General features: G+C 47.2%; 1 protein-coding gene across 1 annotated transcript; it reads left to right on the plus strand.

Annotated features, from left to right (window-relative positions):
* Positions 1-1,231: 1,231 nt before the first annotated feature.
* Ap3m2 (adaptor related protein complex 3 subunit mu 2) lies at positions 1,232-16,676 on the plus strand. The gene is made up of 9 exons (XM_038327613.1): positions 1,232-1,258; positions 2,850-3,193; positions 7,033-7,204; positions 9,938-10,075; positions 13,710-13,795; positions 13,990-14,123; positions 14,867-15,074; positions 15,296-15,440; positions 16,459-16,676. Exons 2-9 carry the CDS (start codon positions 2,921-2,923, stop codon positions 16,557-16,559), a joined length of 1,257 nt encoding a protein of 418 aa, XP_038183541.1. The 5' UTR covers positions 1,232-1,258; positions 2,850-2,920; the 3' UTR covers positions 16,560-16,676.
* Positions 16,677-22,167: the final 5,491 nt, after the last annotated feature.

The following is a 22,167-nucleotide window of genomic DNA, read 5'->3' on the forward strand; positions in this document are numbered from 1 at the left end:
TTCCTCAGGAAAAATTTTCATTTGATGAATATTTCTTCTCTAATTTCAGACGAGAGTTATGTCACAAATTGCTCTTTTTATTTTTTAGCTTTGAAATTATTATATTTTAATTTGCTTTTACAATCCCCCCTCCCCCCTCCTCCCGGCCCCGCAGGGTGGGTACAGCAAGCTTTATAGCCCAAGCCTTTAATCCCAGGACTCAGGAGGCAGAGAGAAGCAGTTTTAAGTTCAAGGCAGCCAGCTACCCAGAGAAACTCTGTCTCAAAAAGAAAACAAAACAAAAAGGGGAAATCTTCTTTGCATGTGTGAAGTACGTGTTTGCATTTGTGCGTGGAAGCCTTTGTAGGGGTCAAAAGACAACCTTGTTCGAGAAGGGGCCTCTGTATTTTTTTTTGTCTGTTAGTTTTTTGTTTTGTTGTTGTTGTTTTTGTTTGTTTGTTTGCTACTGCCGGAGACCTTCTGGAGACGTGTCTGGATTGGCACTGACATCACCACAGCTTGCCCTTTTCACACCTCATCTTACCGAAAGCCTTATTTTAGTATAACTGAAGGTACATCTTTCCTCTGATTTCTGCTTCACACCTTTCCGAGTCGCAGTGACCCCGAACACTTTAATGTCCTTTCAATCAAAGACCTGTAAAACACCTTTATTTGTCGATCAGGGAACTGAGATTCTGAAAGGAGAAGGGTAGGTTTCTGTCTCTCCTAGTCCTCTCCCTCCCCTACCGCCCCCCCCCCCCCACACACACACACACCCTTTCTGGCTGGCTTGGAACTCCCCGTGTAGCCCAGCCTGGCCTCGAACTCTCAGATAACACCTGCTTGCCCCCTGAGTGCAGGGATTAAAGACCTGTACGACGCCCGGCCGCAGATGCTTTTTAAGTGCACCTGTGTAATGGAGGGTAGTCATGATTGGTTATCTATGACGCATTAAATTAGGTTAAGTCGTAACCCGGGAATCATTCTACCCTTCCAGTCACTTTCTAGCTTCCTGGAGGCCCCTTGTGACTGGGTGTCCGACCGTCTTCATCTTCCAATCAGGGTTTGGAACCACAGGGCTACACCAATTGAAGGTTGCCGGACCTTCAACGAAGGCCAATCAGATGCTAAAACCTAGCTAGTTACCAGCGATCAATCAGAGCTCAGGAGCGGAGGCCGGGGAGCGGCGAAGAAGGGGCGGGGCCTTCGCGCAAGATGCTACGCACCGCGCAACTGCGCTGCGGGAGCCCGAGCGGAGCCTGAGACCTGGTCCAAGCTGGTAGGGCTGAGAGCCGGAGGGAAGGGCCGGGTTGGGCGTCTCCGGGGAGAGGTACGGGAGGAGTCGCTGGCTGCAGACACTGTTGCCATGGCAACACAGGTGCGCAGTCCTGGGACCAGGGTCCTTGCTTCTGGACAGTCTTCAGGCTGGAGCCCCTAGGCCCACAGGGCCTCCAATACCCCAGGCGTGCAGGATGCTAGGCTGCCAGGCTGTGCCACCTCTCCGCTCCCTGCCTTGGCAGCCTGCACACCTGCGGTCCGTACTCTTCCCCCGGGGCACTGGGAAAACAAGCTTTAGCAATGGGACCACTTGTGCTAGCTCTCAGTCCCTTCCCCTCAAGGCCACCCCTGGGGTGCAGCGCAGCTGCCTCATCCAGGAGCCTGTCACTGTAGACAAACTGGGGTGTCTCCAGAGATTTTTTTAAGTCACCCAACGAAGTGCTTTGTGCACAAATAATTCCAAGACTAGGGTCACAGTAAATGAGTAGGGTTCACAGTGGCAAAGATTCCAGGGTCCAACTCTGCTCAGTAGAAATAGAAAGCACATCATGTATGCCGTTTCGCATAGGAACCACGATAGGGTAACAATAAGTTAAAATTTGATATATTTTATTTGACTCAAGCATATTGCCAGTATTAGATTAGATTAATGGTAAGATATTTAAAATTGTTTCTTTCTTTTTCTCACCCAAACCCTCCCAGTCCCTTGTGTATCTTACAGTACATGCCAGTTCCACCAGTCATGTTTGAGGTCCTCAGTGCCCATTTAGGTAGTGGCTGCCATATTTGTTTAGTTTCGTTCTTTTCTTTTCTTTTCTTTTCTTTTCTTTCTTTCTTTCTTTTTTTTTTTTTTTTTTTTTTTTTTTTGAGACAGGATCTTGCTATGTAAGCTCTTTTTACGTAATGACCCCGGGCTGGCCTCAGACTTGGGATCCTTCTGTCTCAGCCCCAGAGCATTGCTATTACAGGCGTGCATTGTGCTACTATGCTGGGTAAAGTGGTATTTAAAACGAAATTACGTGTATTTGTGTGTGTCCGTGTGGGGAGCATGTTGTCGGTTCTCTTTGTCACCTTGCAAGTCTCAGGGAACTGAATTTGTGTTGTTAGGTTTGGTAGCAAGCCTCACCTGCTGAGCCACCTCCCCAAGCCTGAAACTTGTGTTTTTAGTGGATATGATTGAGGCAATCTAAAGATAACTGAGAATATACAACAGAAAAGCAAGATGGCTGATAGATAGCGTTAGGAATTCAAGGGAAGGGCTCTTTGGGCTCATGTAGTAGCAGGTGTGTGTGTCCAGCCCATGGCCTGCAGGCCACATGTGGCCCAGGACAGCTACAAATGTTGTGTAAGCATCGTTCTAACACCAGCATGTAAACTCACTTCAAACATTAGGAGATTTATTTTTCCCGTTGCGTGGTTCTTGAGAATATGCTTTGTGGGTGACCACATCGTGTTGTGATGTCAAAAGGTTGGCCGAGCCTGTGAGAGGACTTGAGCCTGGTCTGGAAGAAAGGGTAAAGTCTTGGACCAATGGAAAATAAGAACGTTTTTAGTCCGGTGAAACTGAACTGAGCCTCTTCTTTCTTTTTCAGAGTTGAAAATCAGCCCGATCCAGAGGTTTGTGGGCGGAAAAGGTGTTCCTCTCCCACCAGCAAGCTTCACCATGATTCACAGTCTTTTCTTGATCAACTCCTCGGGAGACATTTTCCTGGAGAAACACTGGAAAAGTGTGGTCAGTCGCTCTGTTTGTGATTACTTTTTTGAGGCCCAGGAGAGGGCCACGGAGGCCGAAAACGTTCCTCCGGTTATCCCCACACCGCACCACTACCTCTTGAGTGTCTACCGACACAAGATCTTTTTTGTGGCCGTGATTCAGACAGAGGTCCCGCCTCTGTTTGTCATTGAATTCCTTCACCGAGTAGTGGACACGTTTCAGGTTTGTAAATGTGGGAAGGTTTATGTGTATAAACTATAAACCATAAAAGAGCCCCTCCCCCACAGTTCCTTTGACAGACTCTCTTTCTATAGCCCAGGCTGGCCTGAGCTATATAGCCCAGGCTAAGCTCATATTTGCAGCTGTCCTCCTGCATCAGCCTTTTGGGTGCAGAATTACAGGCATAAGCCACCATACCATCTTGCAGAGTATTTTTGTAGTCCTGTCCCCGTTGTTTGTAGCTTTGGTAAAGGAGGCAGGCGGATCTCTGAGTTCGAGGCCAGCCTGGTCTACAAGAGCTAGTTCCAGGACAGGCTCTAGAAACTACAGGGAAATCCTGTCTCGAAAAACCAAAAAAAAAAAAAAAAAGAGCATTTTTAAAAAATCAAAACTGAACGTTGCTCATTTCCTGTCTGATCTAAGATTCCTGTTTCTGTTTAGTTGGCTGCAAAGGGACTGATTGGATGCTTCTAAGCCCCTTTCGTGGGAGTGTCTGGTGGCTCCTACATTTTGCTCGCAAATTAGGGTTCAGATTTTTTTTTAATACTGTGACGTTTATGCTAACCATTGATAGCTACATTGCTTTGAGTTGTAGCCAAAAGTGATAAATATAAGGTTTTCTAAAAAGACAAACAGAAAAAGCTAAGTTTATTTTAGCTGTGCCTGGCAGGGGTGAGTTCCGCCTTCATTTTGAGTGAGTTGAGTACAGGTAGTGTGTGAGCTGGTATGGCTGCTTCTTACAGGGCTCCGTTCTTGTGTGAATGTGAGGGATGCCGTGGTCTTCGTTTTGATTTGTAGCTCTAAGGCAGGTGTTTTCAACCTGTATACCAGATATTTACATTACAATTCATAACAGTAACAAAATTACAGTTATGACCTAGCAACAAAAATCATTGTTGTGTTTGGGGGTCACCACAATATGTATTAAAGGTCAAGATTGAGAACCACTGCTCTGAGAGAACACGGTAGGGGGGAGGTGAGTCATATCAACATGGAAGTACCACTGCGCACAGATTCTGGATCCAGACAGCACAGCCTTTATCCTGATGCTCACTCAACTTTAACCGTGTGGCTGTGTGCATTACTTGGGTGCACAATTAGGAGCAGGGCTCTTTGGTTTCACTTCTCTGGAGGTAGCCACAGGTAGACACGGATTGTGGAGTTAGGAAAGGGGAGGAGCACATGATTGACAGCGGCAGAGCAAGTCTGTTCTGTCCAAGGTGCTCACTCCCACACCACATGGCTGGAACTGTTTTCATTGGTAAGAGAATTAAAATACACTTTTGCCTCCAAATACTGTTTTGGAATTCTAATCTCCGCACTGCATGCTAGTGACTTTGCATAGTGAAAACCTAAGGTTGCAAACCCAGAATATGGAGGAAACAAAAGAATCCAGTACTTAAGTTGTTCGGCTATTCTGCCTGGGCCCTGATGTGATTCCTGTGTACCTTATCCATACACAAATTAACAGTCTTATTATCATAGTAGTTACTGTATAACTATAAATTAGATACTATAAGCCAGGAAGTGAGAAAAGTTGTCTACTTAAAACCATAGAGGTGGAGACTTGAGAAATGGCTCATCAGTTAAAAACGCTAGCTGACCAGGTGGTGGCACATGCATTTAATCTCAGCACTCGGAAGGCAGAGGCAGGTGGATCTCTGTGAGTCTGAGGCCAGCCTGGTCTGCAAAGCAGATGCCAGGACAGCCAGGACTGTTACACATTACACAGAGAAACCCCGTCTCTAAAAACCACACACACACATACACACACACACACACACACACACACACACACACACACACACACACACACGGCAAAAGCAAACAAAACGAAAAAGAAGTAACTTTTTCAGAGGGCCCAGGTTTGAATTGCCAGGACCCACATACCTTCTCACAGCTGTCTGTAACTTCAGCTCTGGGAGATCTGACGCCCTCTTCTGGCCCCATAGACACTGCATGAACATCATGCATAGGCAGATAATACCTGTACACATAAAAGAAAAATTAGCAACAACAAAAAATTAAAACCACAGAGAGGTTTGGGAAGGTAGAAGAAAGATCAGTGTCGAAGCCAATGCTAAAAGTGGACCAGGGTGGAGCTTAGTGTCTAGCTCAATGTCTGTCCTCTTGCGACAGTTTTCCCTCATTCTTGAAGACAGTGGAGTCCCTACGGCAGAAGCGCAACTGCTTTTGCTGTGACGCCTTGCATTGTAGGGCTCCTTCCTTCAAACGCAGTGTTTGATTCACAGAACCCTGACGTGAGTGCTTGTTTTTAAAATAAAGTCACTCTTGGGAAAGGAATGTGTTTTCCTCCAGTCATGCCCTCACGTTGTGTTTTAGGAGTTCATTCTTTATTCTTAGTGAGCTTGTCTTGGACCCTCACTGATACTCATTGTCGGCTGTAGTGTAGGCTACATACCATAGAATCAATCGGTTTAGTGGCCATGTGGTGAGATTATCTGAGGCTCGTCCCATTGCTCGAGCTGTGAAGGTCCTCAGGAGTGTGACCTGGGGAAGAAGGAATGAAGTGCACGTCTGCGCGGCTTTGTGTAGAAGAACGAGGAGGCCGACTACAGCTCAGCAGTCAGAACTGTGCTGAGTGAACAGGATGTCTCAGCTGTGTACTCCTCCAACTCAGTGAGCTGTACCCCATCTCAGAGGCCCTGTGAGAGCTGGGCCTGGCACTTTGGGAAGCGTACATCGACTGAACACACACCTGAAGTGTACATACATTTTTTGAACACACACCTGAAGTGTACATCAACTGAACACACACCTGAAGCACACATCTACTGAACATACACCTGAAGCACACATCAATTGAGCACATTCTGAACACACACCTGAAGTGTACATCAACTGAGCACACACCTGAAGCACACATCGACTGAACACACACCTGAAACATACATACATCAACTGAGCACACACCTGAAGCACACATCGGCTGAGCACACACCTGAAGTGTACACACATCGACTGAGCACACACCTGAAGCACACATCGGCTGAGCACACACCTGAAGCACACATCGGCTGAGCACACACCTGAAGCACACATCGACTGAGCACACACCTGAAGCACACATCGACTGAGCACACACCTTTCTGCCCTAGTCACTGTCACCATACTTGCCATGTTTGGCGTTCACAACCTTCTCACGCACCCACATTATACTGTTAAATCAAGACCTAAGTCAGTTGACGAGTGGCAAGATGATAGCCCAGGAGTCCCTAGGCTTGGTCCAGAGCACTGAAGAGAGAGAGGAAACGAGAAGAGTATAATCTCCAGCTTCGGTGCTTTTCCCAGATGATTTGGATGTGAGGTCAGCCCTTTAAGTCAATGACGGACTTTCGAGAATCTCACCCCCAGGGATGCTCTGCGCAGCTGCTGCAGGGCTAGCACAGCTGTCCTCGGCATCCTTTTCTGAACGAATTTCAAGAAAGTGCACAGCAGAAGGATGAAAAGGTTTTGTGTGTATTTCTGTGTTATGACATCCATTACCACTTTACATAGCTCATAACTTTTGCAGATGAGCATATCTAGTCTAGATTAAGGGTTTTTTTTTTTTTATTTTATCAAGTGAGGAAATCAATGTAAAGAGCTTGCCTTCCTCTGGTTTGTAGATAAAAACTCCCGACATCATGGGTACCATAAGCCTGTCCTGGGCTGTTACCCCCAAGCCCAGGAGAACGAAGGCTCTACCTGGTTCTCTCCTGGGAAAATGCCCTGGACACACTGGTTAGACACCATGGACAGTCGAGACCTCCCTCTCAGGAATATTGTTTTATTTTCTCCTACAGCCCGGGTGATAAATACATTTGTTTTGTCTTCACTAGGACTATTTTGGAGTCTGTTCAGAGCCAGTAATCAAAGACAATGTGGTTGTGGTCTACGAGGTACTGGAAGAGATGCTGGACAATGGGTTCCCCTTGGCTACTGAGTCGAACATCCTCAAAGAACTGATAAAGCCCCCTACCATTCTCCGGACGGTGGTCAACACCATCACAGGTGAGAGCGGTTTGTGGGTGTGGGTGGAGCTGCAGGGGGTCGGTGCTCCCGCCAAGCCCTGGCATCTCCGAATCCTTGAGAATCTCATTTTACCTTCTGTATGTTGTGAGTCTAACCTAAATTATAGTCTTATGTGGGAAGTACTTCAATTTTTATGTGGTTCCTGGTGGTAGAGCACTTAACATGTAATCCTAGTTCTGGGGAAAAAACATATTTAACAGATTCTATCCCAGTTAAAGGGGAAAATATGTAGTATGGAAACCTCAGAAACACAGAGAAGCACAAGAATAACATGAAAATCTCCAACTTTACCTATTCTTTTAATGTTTATACACATATATGGTATGTGTATGTATATATATTTCTCTCTTCTAGACAGATGAATGATGAGTAGATAGAATACATTCTAATGTAAATTTTATGTATATTAAATTTGTTTTGCTTGCACGAATGTTTGTGCACCTTTTGTGTATGCTCTTGTGTGTTCCCTGGGGAGGCCAGAAGAGGACATCTAATCCCCTGAAACTGGAGTTGCAGACAGTTGTAAGGTGCCATGTGGGTGCTGGAAATTGAACCTCTATCCTCTTGTAAGAACAGCCAGTGCTCTTAACTGAGCCATCTCCAGAACTCATATAGAATACTTGTAAATAATGTGTATTTTTTCAATCATGCCTCTTATTAATGTTTTATGAACATCTAATTGTGATATTCTGACATGATTGTTATGATGAATGTTCTATTTAGATGGACCGTGACATATTTGTCTAGCCCCTATTTATAACGTTCCTGTATTTTTTTGTTTGTTTGTTTGTTTTATCCTTTCAAACACAAAAAGGATTCTTATGTTTGAATCTTGTCTACTCAGTTCTGGAAATGCGGAGCCAAGCTAAGGGGTTTTAGAGATTGCCACACACCAGAATAGAAAAGTCATGGCAGCCTTTGCTTCCCATTGCTGCTTCGATCCACTATCATCTTGATGCGCTGCCAGCTTTGGGGATGTGAGCCACTAGATACACACTTGCTGTTACTGAGGAAGGTTTCAGACCTGCATCAGTGTGGGCTTTTCCCACTTTTTCTTAATTTTTTGTGCCCTTTGTTCATTTTTTATTGACAGGTTTTTGTCTCTTTCAACACCAGCTTGGGAAAACGCCTGTCCTTGGTGGTTGCCCTGTGCTATGGAGTGAGCCTGCCTCTTGGTTAGCAGGCTCTGCTTTGAAAGCCACCTCCTCCATGCTCCTCCCAGCCTGTGATTTCCGCTTAGCTTTTCATTGCATTTGCTGAGCCACAGTGCAATGTTTGGTTTAGTGAAACCCATCATCGTGATTCATTACATTTTACACGCTTAGTCTCATTTAATAATGTAAATGGGAGTTTCCGAGAATTTGGCAGACTAATTTTTGAAAATATAAGCATGAAGAGTAGCAAGACAGCTTTGTGAGGGCGTTACAGAAGGGTTGGTTTGCCCGGCCAGCCATCAAGATGCATTAAGTTCCTGTGGCTCACGAGACAGAAACTCAAGAGTCAACACGTTGGAAGAGACAGGACAGATTGGCAATTTCTTTAAAGGAAACTGAGAGAAAATGTATCAGATATGCACAGTGCTGTTTTGATGATTTAAAAAACATAGTACTGGCCTATGTTGTCTTTTTTTGCGATATTCTGAGTTTAGTTTAAACCTTAAAATTTTTACATCTGCTTTGTTAGAAAGTTTTTAGAGCCTCGATCTCCCTCAGCTGTAGAAAATTTCCTTCGAGACCCCCATTTTGAAAAGCTGGAATGTTTTACGCATGTGCTGACTATGCATGCATTTAGGAGTTCTTTAGAGTAAAAACATAAAGGCAACGGGAAAAGGAAATAGGGTTTAAATGAGTGACAGTTATCAGTTCACTCTAAAATAAGCTTTGATGTCTGTGAGAGCAAGGTAGCAAGGAAATAATGCCCAGCTTCATGCAGGGATGGGGCAGGATCTCGCTGCACCAGCTGCAGAAATACAGCAGGATCTGGCTGCAGCAGCTGCAGGGATAGGGCAGGATCTCACTGCACCAGCTGCAGGGATGGGGCAGGATCTGGCTGCACCAGCTGCAGGGATAGGGCGGGATCTGGCTGCACCAGCTGCAGGGATAGGGCGGGATCTGGCTGCACCAGCTGCAGGGATAGGGCGGGATCTGGCTGCAGCAGATGCAGGAATAGGGCAGGATCTGGTTGCAGCAGCTGCAGGGGTATGGCAGGATCTGGTTGCAGCAGCTGCAGGGATGGGGCAGGATCTGGCTGCTTTCTCGTCTGTTCAGTGTTGGAGTACGGCAGATCCTGTTGATGTAAACACATCCCCCTTCCAATACTGTGCCTACGAACCTGCCTAAAAGTAGAACCTGTTTCACTAATGGTGACGTTGTGTCTGTGTGTAGGTGCCCAGCCCTACAGAAACACTGTACCATATCTAAGCTGTTGTGGAATTTGAGATCCGTCAGTTCTCGTTAGTCTCCAAACGAAAATATGATATCCGCTTCTCAGGTAGCTTCCTTTAAACCTGCCCTCGAGGCAGCAGACCAGATGGCGACAATGATTTTAAAATTAGACCAGGCTGTCCTACATAGGAGACGTGAAAGGCTTATCTTCCAACTGGTGTCTCGTGAGTAACAAGGCCATGGAAACTCTGAGAGGAATGTCCTTAGGTTGTTAGAGTTGGCATTAAAATACCAATTTGATTTTGGTCACCCGTGTTAATTGTCTCAGGAAGCACGAATGTGGGGGACCAGCTTCCAACGGGGCAGCTTTCGGTGGTGCCTTGGCGACGGACGGGGGTGAAGTATACCAACAACGAGGCCTACTTCGATGTGGTTGAAGAGATAGATGCCATCATCGACAAGTCAGGTGGGTGCCGTGAAGTGTCTCTCTGAGTGCAGAGAGAGGGGCCACTCTCCCTGAGTGTATGGGGTGATGCAGCCAAGTCTCTCACACTCTGCCTTTTGTGGAGCTTCTCTAGAAAGAGAAAGAGGAGTCATGGGACCAAGGATTGCGGTGAGGCTCAGGGTGGGGAAGGGGGACGCCGAGTAACAAGGCCGAGCATGGCAGTGCATACCCATCACTGCGGTGCATACCCATCACTGCGGTGCATACCCATCACTCAACTGAGGCTGGAGGATCAAGATTTCCAGGCCATTTGTGCCGTGCACGGCACCCCCGTGTCTGCGCTCTGTGCACTTTTACCCAGTTCATGAGCTTTGGGCAAGGGGGCTGGAGGTTAAAATACACAGACACACACAGACAGAGAGACAGCGACACGGGTCATCCTTAAATTCCCCAAGAATGCCCCCTTTATTGTGTTCAGGGGGCAGATTATATAGAGATAGCCACGCCCCAGCCAAACCCACCAGAAACCACTCTCCTGCCCTCAGGAACTCCTGAAGGTCTCATGCTCAGAGCAGCTGTAGGCACTCAGATCAGGGGATTACAAGAAATTCAGGATCTGGGGTCTCACTGCTCCCAACACATTTGGGGCTATGCAGCCAGATGCTGTTTCAAGAGATGAGGAAAGAAATGGGGGAGGGGGAGAGGGAGAGAGAGAGACAATGTGAGCTCCTGTTGGTTAGATCTTCTGTTTGAAAGTATTAGGTTCCCAGGTCTGGAGGCAGAACAGTCACAATGACGAGGTTCTTTCCTGTTGTTTGTAAAGAGAAGCAGGAGTCCTGGGGCTGAGGACTCGGGAGTGCGTCACATTCTCACACTCGCGCACCCACGGACTGGTGCTGGGGACTGACCATGTTAACACCACGTGACAGACACAGGCTGTCGGTCTGTGGCGTGGAAAGGTGGTACCCGGTGAAGAAAGTGCAGGCAGATGGGCGTCTGTGCAGGGGCAACTGCTCGGTAAGCAGAGTGAGCTGACAGTGTCCTCAGCGCTGCAGCAGGGCTCACAGAAAACCAGCTGGATTGAGGAGCGTGAGAAGATCGTAAATAATGAGACTTTAAACTAGGACATCGCAGCATGTCTGCACATTAACACAGATGAGAAATAACCCAACTGTCCACTAACAGCAGCAACAAAGGATCAATAAGTCTTGATGTAGTCACCGAGTGGAGTAAAAAAAAGAAAAAAGTGGGCTGGAGAGATGGCTCAGAGGTTAAGAGTACTGGCTGCTCTTCCAGAGGTCCTGAGTTCAATTCCCAGCAGCCACATGGTGGCTCACAACCATCTGTAATGGGGTCTGGCGCCCTCCTCTGGCGTGCGGGCATACATCGAGGCAGAATGTTGTATACATAATAAATAAATAAATCTTTAAAAAAAAGAAAAAAGTAAATTACTGATCCACCATCAACATGTCTCTTACACTGTTGAGAAAAAAAATCAGACACATATGTTATCATTTCTAGTAAGTTCATTTAGAGACACCTCAAAGCAGGTGCACTTTAAGGCAATAGAACTTAGAATTAGAGGGAGGAGGGGTGTCATCAGCTAGGAGGGATGTTCAAAAATTCACTGACCTCTAAGGTTTTTATGTCTTGATATAAAAATATCACTGCAAAAAAAATTTTTTAATTGACACTAGAGAGAAGGTTCAGCGGTTAGAGCCTTGGGTGATCCTCTGCTGGGTTCAGTTCCCAAAACTGACCTGGTGGCTTTCATCTGTCTATAGCTCTAGTCCCAGACGATCCGATGCCCCCTTCTGGCCACTGTAGGCACCGTGCACAAACATACAAGCAGGCAATACACCCATACACATAGGATAAAAATACAGGGAAAATATTTTTTAATTTTTTTTATTTTATTAGATTGGCAATCTATGTCAGGCTTGATGGCATATACCTTTAATTCCGGCACTCTAGGGCGGCAGAGGCAGGTGGATCTCAGTGAGTTCAAGACCAGCCTGGTCTATATTGTGAGTTCCAGGCCAGTCAAGGCTAGATAACGAGAACCTGTCTTAAAAAAAATAAAATAAAAAATTTAAAAAAATACAATGGCCCGTCGTGTTGCAGTGTGGGAAGTTGATCTACAGTGAGATGGACCGGAGGCAGCGGTGACATTAGGAGGCACTGCCTGAAGCCCCGGCTCAAATTTATAGGTGAATTAATGTTCCTGGAGAAAGAGAAGCCAGTTCCCAGACAGAGGTAGAGGTGTGCACCTGCTATCCCAGCACTAAAGGCAGAAACAGCAAGTGTGGGGCTAGCCTGAACTACAAGAAATAGTATTTAACAAACACGGCAAGAGCAGAGGTGGGAGGAGGCCACGTGTACCTGGCTCAGGCAGGAGATGGAGAGTGCCACCACCAAGGACAGAAATGGGAGCCATCAGGGAATCAAAGCAAATTTGCTGTTGTCAACAAGGTTGCTGCATTGATAACACCTGGAGAGGCAGCCATCCACCAGCAGTGAGGCTGAGCCCGAAAATGCATCTGACACAGTGCCAGAAGACAGAGTCCCAGTGTGTCACAGGGCCTGCACAGGTGCCAGCCAGCCAGGGTCCCAGTGCTGAGATTGGACGTGGACCCGGGCTACCACCTCCTACCAGAAGCAATTGACGATGACTTACAAAGGAAAGATTAGCCTTCTCCAATGGAGTCTTGCTGGGGATATTAACCACACTGAAGGGCAGACTCTGTCCAACAGTAGATGGCCGACACAAAATGAATTCAGTAGTATTTTTGTTAACCTTTTGTCTCATATAGCTTCGTTTGAGCGTCTTTTGTTTTATTGGACTTTGCTTACCTATTTTGGTCTCCCATTTTGTGGTTTTGTGGGGGGGGGGTTGTTTATATTTTGGTTGTTTGTTTTTTAAAGAGAGGGGCGTAGAGTTGGATGGGTAGAATCTGGGAGAAGTTACAAGATGGAAAAACATGATCAGAATATATTGTGTGGAAACATTTTTTTTTCCAATTTAAAAAAAAAACAAATGAAAACAGTCGGGTGTGATGGAGACAGAAGCCTTGGGGAAGGCTAAGTACACATGTGGTATGTTAGAACATGCAGAGACCTGCAGGTGCTGAGGAAGAGGAGCTAGGGACAGAAGGGGAGGCAAGGGAGAGAGGGAGGGAGGGAGGGAGGGAGAAAACGTAGAAGGGAGCGAGGGAGGGAGGGAGGGAGGGAGGGAGGGAGGGAGGGAGGGAGGGAGGGAGGGAGAAAATGTAGAAGGGAGGATTGTTTGTAGCGGGAAAAGACAGAGAGGTATGGACAGAGACCTGTAGGTGAGGACCATGGACCCCCTGAGATGGTGGCTGGGCTCCCAGAGAGCAGCTTCTGCTAACAGATGTTCAGAAGCACCAGCTAATGCTGGAGCTCTGTGGCTCTGGCCCTAGATGGAAAACCCTTCTAGGCTCCTAATCTCTCACTGGTCTCTGTCTCCACGCTTTCATCAGAGTTCTTAGACTTGAGCTTGGATGATGGATGGATGAACTGGGTGGCCAGACGGAAGAGAGGCAGGCAGGCGGGCGGGAGGGAGGGAGGACAGAGGGAGAAGCAGGAGGGACACAGGCTTCTGTGGCCTCCAGCATTCCTTCCCTTTTCTCCTTAGGTTCCACGGTCACTGCTGAGATCCAGGGAGTGATTGATGCCTGTGTTAAGCTGACTGGGATGCCAGACCTCACTCTGTCCTTCATGGTAACGTCCAGGGCTGTTGTTAACCTTGTTGGCTTGGGAAATGAGATGTTTCTGGAGAGTGGTGAAAGCGGAATAGCACAGGCAGTAATCAGGGTGCTTATGAAGTCTACACTGGGCTTTTGATGCTTGTATGTGCTCAGTGAGGATCGAATTGCCTACTCCCACTTTGTGTTCTTCCCCGCCTGGTTCTGCAGAACCCCAGGTTGCTGGACGATGTTAGCTTCCATCCCTGTGTCCGGTTCAAGCGCTGGGAATCTGAGCGCATCCTCTCCTTCATTCCTCCTGACGGCAACTTCCGCCTGCTCTCCTACCATGTCAGTGCGCAGAAGTAAGCAGCGACGAGGAGCAGGCTCCACATCTGCAGAAGCTGTGTCTGCGGTGGTCAGCCCCCGGGTCCATCTCCCTGGCTTTAGATTCCAGCTCCTTGGGTTGCTAACTGTGTAGCACAGTGAGCTGCTTTCCCATTCCCTCTGTTTCTTTTCTGGGGACAGCAAGTGTCTTTCTGTGAGGACGGGGTGCACAGTGGGTCTCCGAGGCTGCCATTACTACTTTCTGTGGTGGTATCTGCTGAATCAGTCTTGCTTTCTTAGTCCAGGCTGGCTTTGAACTTGCAGTCCTCCTAGCTTACAGGTGTGGGCCAGTAGCATGGTAACTATTTTCTGTTGTTGCTGCCTTCAAAAGAAGGTTTTCCTCAGAGTGTCAGCATGTCAGTATTAAATCCCTTGACATCCAAAAGGCAGTTAATCATGCCTTGAAAGAGTGTTGAATGCACTCAAAGGGTGTTTCCTTTTTTCCAATTTTTTTATTTATTTATATTATTTCATGTGTATGAGTGTTTCACTTATGTATATATGTATGTATGTACATTACATGTATGTCTGGTGCCTGCAGGGGTCAGAAGAAGGGGTCTGACACACTGGAACTGGAGTTATGGACAGTTGTGAGCTGCCACAAGGGCGCTGAGAAATAAACCTGGTCCTTTGCCAAAACAGCCAGTGCTGCTAATCACTGAGCCATCTCTCCAACCCTGGGTGCTTTCTCTTTGAAGAGAGCATTTTGTCTCTTTTGCAGCCTAGTTGCGATTCCAGTCTATGTCAAACATAGCATCAGCTTCCGGGACAGTAGCTCACTTGGACGCTTTGAAATCACAGTGGGACCTAAGCAGAGCATGGGAAAGACAATAGAAGGTGTGACTGTCACTAGCCAGATGCCCAAAGGAGTCCTGAACATGAGCCTCACTCCATCCCAGGGGACACACACGTTTGACCCCGTGACGAAGGTAAGGAGCTGGGCATTGAATCACCTTCAACACTGGTTGGAAGGCAGGATTAGCCAAAGGAACTTGGTTCTAAAGATCTTTGACAGAGGGTTCTTGATGGAACGCGTCCCCCACCCCCGTCAGAGGTGGCTCATAGTATGGAATCAGATGCCTGGAGGTTGGAGCTCTGAGTTCAAATGGAAACACAATAAGAAACCCACTTCTGTGTGTTTTCTTCCAAGATGCTGTCTTGGGATGTAGGCAAAATAAACCCACAAAAGCTGCCAAGTTTGAAGGGGACAATGAGTCTTCAGGTTGGAGCTTCTAAACCAGATGAGAACCCCACAATTAACCTGCAGTTTAAGATCCAGCAGCTGGCTATTTCTGGTGAGTGACACATCTCAGGTGGCTTTTAGAGGAGGAGAAATGGCTGTCTGTCACCAGGTGCAGACCTCAGCATCTTCTGGGGCTTTCTGACAATGGGTCACACTGGGCCTGGTTATATTACCCAGTATGGAATCATCAGTGAGATCTTTCCCAGTTCAGACTGCTTAGAAGGTAACATGAAGACGCCCAAGTCAGAACGTCTGGGGCCCAGAGAGAGATGGGCTAGCAGAGGCCTTCGGAGGCCATTGTTGGATCACACTAAAGCTGTTGACTTGAACTTCCCAAGGTTTTCAGTGTGAGGGTTCTTCTCCGTTCTTCACCAGGAATGGGAAGACGGGAGCCCCACAGTTCTCCAGCTTCAGCTGTTTATTTGTACTGTCTTTAGTTTGACCACACTTAGCAAGGTGATAATAGATTGCATTTTCTGGGTATTCATTATGTCCCATCTACCCCTAAGCATTTTTTATTCTTGTTTAACTTTTAGAATAGCCTTCTGAAAGCCTTAGAAAGAAATGAGCTTTATCTTTAGAGAATGCTCTGGTTCTCTTTACTAAAAGACTCTAGTGTAGGTGATTAAAGTTAAGTGATACCTTCTTTCTCCTGAGCCACTTAACAGGCCATAAAGCGATCGGCAGAGTAACTTCAGTCTGCTGAGACTATTTAGGGAACCTCCGCTGATCAATTCATTTCCGTTCATTATTCATTAAAGCTGTGATCATTCACTCCATCCAATAACTTGAGCAAGACACAGTGTTATTTGTCCGCATCCTCACTGCCATCTGCTCAACTCTCTGCCCCTTCCACGGAGAGGAGATCTTCCCCCAGGAATGTTTGCTAATGTAATCTTTGCTGCAAATGTACGTCCCGAGATGGCGGGGCCGTCTGCCTCTGTTTCACAGGATGGGCTCCCTAGATAATCTCTTCCACGAACTCCGCTTCTGAATTGACCCAGACTCCTGACTGCTGCCGCTTCCGAGAGATGCTCACGTCTTACCCCTTTCTCCCTTCTTCTCTGCAGGACTCAAAGTGAACCGTCTGGATATGTATGGAGAGAAGTACAAGCCGTTTAAGGGCATAAAGTACATGACCAAAGCCGGCAAGTTCCAAGTTCGAACCTGAGGGGCCACATGTTCCTTGGAGGAGCAATGACGGACATGTTTTCATTTCTTACTTGTCTAAAAGTAAAATGTCAGCCTGTTTCTTAGGTCAGTTCCCTCCAGGCTCCATCCGCTCCCTTTTGTCCTCAGTCTTCAGTGCCATGTAACTGATCAAGGGAGAAAGGCTCATCAGGGAACGCACGGCCAAACCCAGCGCAGCCCTGACTGAGTTCTAGAGAAGCGTATGGTGGAGAACCGTGCTACGTGCTGTTGTATGTCACTACTTTTCCATGGCTGCCACGGGGTGGGGGGGATAGACCGGCACTTGCCGTTTGTTTGGTTGTAATCATCTAAATCTAGTGGAAGATGTCTCTATTGATTTTTTTTTAAGATAGAAATATTTGAAAGACAAAAAACAATTGGAAAAAAAATGAGTGTCAGTCAAAGAGAGACCAGTGCAGATTTGATCCATAGGTCTGGGTTGTGACTCAGTGGCAGAGTGCCGGCCTGGGTTGTGTGCAAGCCCTTGTTCATTCCTAGCATGGCCGGCTGGACGAAACAGATCTGCCGTAAGAGGGATAATACAGAGAAGCTAATACAAAGAGAGTTGTAACAAGAGACACTACAGAGAAGGACTGGCCAAAAAAGTGGTCAGAGTGTCCCCAGGGGCTACAAGGAGCAGGGTGGAATGGCTTCTTTCTGACCCTTCTCATGTATGGAAAGGATTTGCATGTCCAGGACTTCCAGAGTTCAAGTCCACACATGAAACCACAGTGGGGTCATTTTCCCTTGGAGGCAGGAGCGTTATGGCCTGACTTTTAGGTTCTCACTCGGGCTTGCTCCTTGTGCTGGCCCATCATCTTGGTGGGAAGGTTGCCAGAGCAACTAAAGGTCTCTTGCTGTGTATCCGACTCCTTGGTGGGAGCACCCCCAAAACAGTTTGGTGCAGCTAGATTTTCTGAAGTAGAAATGTGGAGTGAGATGGGAACTTATGTCCCACAGAAGTAGACCATGCCTATACGTGGTGACTGCCATTTGTGTTTGTCAGGCTGGACTGGCCCCAAGCCTTGCCCTTTCCTGTCTGAAGGTCCCCATCAGAAGCCCCCAGTGGGCACGGGCACCCCGAAGGCATGAGTCCATGAAGCTGCCTACCGTCTGTACACTGTCATCTACCTGTGGACAGCAGACAGCTCCGGGTCCACGTTTAAGGCAAAAACAAAACAAAAAAGGTGTCTTGAACCTTTGAGTAAAATGAGATGCCATAGGAGGGCAGGCTGTGTTATCTTGAGTAAAGCACGAGTTTAAACCATGGCAGCTGAAGGAGCATGACTTTCCTAGCGAGTATTCCTTAATCTGTTTCAGTGTGTCCATTACTCATTTTAGTACCTACATAAAAGGCGGGGTTTGTTGTTTTTAACTTGCAGCCTGGGGAGTGGCTGTGCTCTGTGTTGTGCAGGGAGGGGGGGGAAGCTATGTTTCCTTCGGTCAGCACAGCTCTCCCCTAGAGTCCTGTTTGCAAGCACGTGTGCTCATTTAGTTTTTGTGCTTATTATTTTTCTGGCTAGTTGTGTCTTGCTGTGGCCAGTACTTAGTTTTGCTGCTGAGTGACGTTTCTTTGTGATTTTCTTGTGGGGTGGACCGTGCTGTGTACAGTCAGCTGATTCTTCCTGCTCCACTCTGGAATCTGGACTAGGGTAGCCCTGCACACCCAGTGTGGAGAGAGACACTCTGCAGATGACTTTCAGGGCATGACGTCACCTCCACAGGCTCCGCAGGATTCCAAGGCTTCTTGAGACACAGGGAACTCTTTATATCCGTCCTTGAATATGTTCAGGTTCGTAAGTGCAGTTCCTTTATTCTGTCTAGCACAGGACAGCTTGTCTACCTAGAAAGAGACGGGGTTGGAGTATGGGACCTGCAGGCCTAGACATGGTGGGTATTGGCAGGCCTGACTGTCCCTACCCAGTGACTGTTAGTCAGCCAGCGGGTAGCTGTCTCAATAGCTCCCCACGCTGTGTGGTCCATGTGCAGAAGTGTATTTCTGTTTAAGTCTTAATAAAGCTTTATCAATCTGGTCTCTGTCTGGTTATTGAGATTAACAGTTACACTCCACTGTGTTTCCCCAAGTAGAAGGTGCTAATTTGTGATATCTAAAGTCACGTGTATGGTGTGATTGTCCAGTCACCCCTGGGAGACAGGTCATGTTGGGACAGGTGCTGTTAGTAAGGTTGCTGGCATCTAAGGTCCAGAGGAATCTAATAATTTCCCTGCAATTAAAAAAAAAAAGCTGTTAAAGCCCTTGGTGCAATTCCGATGTTGTCCGTGTTCTTTCTCGCTGCAGGAAGCAGAGCTGCAGGTCTTAGGTGTGTCTTGTAGAGTTTCTGGAGGAGATAGGCATCAAGGCTGCCTTAGCTACCTTTTCATTGCTGCAACAAAACACCACGGCCAAGGCAACTTACAAAAGAAAACGTTTCATTGGGCTGATGTTCTCAGGGTGTTAGAGTCAATGATGGCGGCGCAAAGGCCTAGCGGTAGGAAAAGCTGAGAACCCACACCTTGATCCATGAGCGGGAGTCAGAGAGTACGCTGGAAATGATGTGGGCTTTTGAAATCTCAAAGCCCACTGCCAGTGACAGACTGGGCACCAAGTATCCAACCATACAAGCCTATGGGGAGAGCAGTTTTCATTGAAACCACCACAAGGGGTCTGTTGCCGTCAGTCAACATCAGCATGTAGACACGCTTCCAAACTGATTTTCTGCAGATCTCTGCTGACTCTGGGAAGCATGTGGTGCTTGTTAAAAGTTCAGTTTCTATTTCTTGGAGACTTTATGGATGTCTGAGTTGGTGGGAGGGGATGGGGGTTATACAAGCCACAGCCCATATGTGGCAATCCAAAGAGAACTTGTGGGAGTCAGGTCTCTCCTTCCATTCTATGAGTCCCAAGGTCGAAACTCCCGACATCAGGCTTGATTGTAAGCACCTTTACTCCTGGAACCAGTTTGTTGCCCCTTCTCTGACATTCTGTAGTACAGGACCCTCCCTGCTTTCCTAGCAACCACATTCTGAAAATATGAACTGGAAAATTCCAAGAAATGTGTACCATACTGAGTAGCCTGGTGAAGCCTTTAGACTTCCATCCCATCCCACCCATCAGACACCGTCTTTCCCTGGACACAAATGGTGCCGTGCCCGGCGGCTACACTGCTTGCTGGTCACTAAGGGCCTGTCTTCACTCTTAGCTGTCACAGTATCACACTCTTTGTGCTCAAGGAACCCGCACTTACAGGGTAGGAGTGTCGCGTGCGCGTGCGTGTGCGTGTGTGTGTGTGTGTGTGTGTGTGTGTGTGTGTAGGTCAAAGAGAAGCCAAGAAAGTTGAAAGAAAATGCTTCCTCTCCACGATAAATTCAAAGTTTCCAATAAGGAAAACAATTGTCTGTGAAGTGTGCTGAGATCTCAACAAGAACGATACTTCTGACTGAAACAGGGGAAGCAGGAGAAAACACGTATGTTTCTACTCTGTCACTGCTGTGCCTTAGAGGTGCATGGCAAAGGCACCAGTGTTTGGGGGAGACGTGAAGAAAACCTGTGTTCCGAAGGCTGCCGTTCCTACATGCTGCGCTGAGCCTGCACCCAGACTGAGGGATTCCCCAGAACAAGAGACACCTGTCGAGTCTGGCTTGTTCTACTCTGCCATTCTGGCATTGACTATGCCTTAGTGTATCTGGTTGTAAGATACAACTTACAGGAGAAACAGACTTTGTAGGGTAGGTGCTGCCTGTCTCCAGACACCCACCAGCATCTTGGAGCATGTTTCCCCCGGAGCAGGGCTGACTGCTGTATGTATTGCTCCCTCAGTCTGGATGGTCAGGGGGGCATTGGGAGCAGGAAATGTTATCAACTTTATAATTGTTAGTGGCTTTAAAAGGGAATTTAATGAGAAGCCCAAGCAGGTCTTAAATACTAAGGATCATGTGTTCGGCTTTCGTATATGGAATTGGAAGTCTGTAACACTTTGTGATGTACAGGCCTGGGGGGATCAGGGAACAGGACCGTGACTCTGTGCTCCTTTGGTCTTAACAACCAAAACCAAGCCGTACGGTTACCTGGGACCATACTTGCTCTTCAGTTCTCTTGGCCTCTTTCTTAATCAACCAGGAATAGAGGGACAACCTTTACTTCCCCTCTGACTCATTCCCTTCCTCTGGTGAATTCCAGACAGTGCACCCTGCATTTCCTAACCAATACTGGGCAGGCATGGATGTGCTACTCTGACCCTTCGGTGTGATTCATATGGCTGTCTTGTTGGACGCTGCTCCGTAGGAGTCAGCAATTGTCCTCATCTGTGTATGGTTGGTTTCCAGGACTCCACTCAGGAATGTGGGGGCTTTTTGACTTTGTATTCCAATCCCAGAAGGCTTTTCGGCTCACTGACCCTAGTGCCCGAAGAAAAGCTTGCCCAGCAGGGGAGGGGTGAAGGAGCTGCCATCAGCAGACCAGAGAGCCTTGCTTACTGCTGTCTTCAAGCAGTGTTTTCAGGAATGGGAAGAAATGTATTTCTGCCTGAGATCTTAGATCAGAACATGAAGGCAGACTTGTGTGAGGTCAAGAAATCTGTGACTTAGTCTCTGATTCAAGTCGATGGCACTGGTCTGGGGACGTCAGAGATTTCGGAAACCACCCAACACACCTCCCCCATCAAGGTCTTGAGCTTTGGTTAATTTATTTTGTGAGTTCAAACTATTTTCTTCTAAGGGCCTTTAACAGGAGACTTTGTACTATGTATTTTGTACTGACAAACCCTCAAGAGATAAGAAAGACCTTTCTTCCTAAAAAAAAATAATAATAATAATAAATTGACCCAGCCACACCCAAGAGCAAGTATTACATCATGAGATAGACTCTTGGAACTAAGATACGGTGAAGAAAGCTGAAGACAGCGGCAGAGAGAGAGGCTGTATTCCATGGCTGGTAAGGCTGTGCAAGGGCCAGCAAGATACCAACTGCAAAGAGCGCTCACCACACAGTCCAACCTGTGGCAGAAGGGGAGAAATGGCTTCTGGAAGTTGTCCCCTGGCCTTTACACGTGCACTATGTGTGGACACACCCTCAGGCCCTCATCACACACACTAAAGGAGTTACTAAAGCAGCAGGACGCAGGCAGCACACTTGTGTGCACTGGTCTGTGACCTAATCGTTTCTGAGGAGCAGAAAACAAAACAGAATGAGAAGAAGAAAGAAAAGCAATCCAGACAGTAGTGTCTAGTATGAGCCATCAGTTGAGCCGTTGCTATGTTAGTAAGGGATGGCTTGGAGGTTTTCTTCCCTGTGTTGCTGTAGTTACTATCCACAGAGCCATGCAACGGTCTGCTCAGTCTGTGGTCATAGTGTGGTTGATTTTCCAGATGTATCTTCATTTGGAGCAAAACACTCATTTGGCCTTCAAGAGTCCCCAGCATCTGATCTGCAATCCTGCTCACGTCCAGATCAGGTTGGAGATATAACTCAGTGATAGAGTATGTGTTTAGCACACCCAAAGTCCTGAGTTCAATCTCCAGTCCTGTGTTTGCAGGTGACTGCCACTAAGTTGGATAACCTGAGTCCAATCCCTAGGCTCTATATGGTAGAA

Source organism: Arvicola amphibius, chromosome 4 (assembly GCF_903992535.2).
Source record: "Arvicola amphibius chromosome 4, mArvAmp1.2, whole genome shotgun sequence".
In the NCBI taxonomy this organism is placed as follows: Eukaryota; Metazoa; Chordata; class Mammalia; order Rodentia; family Cricetidae; genus Arvicola; species Arvicola amphibius.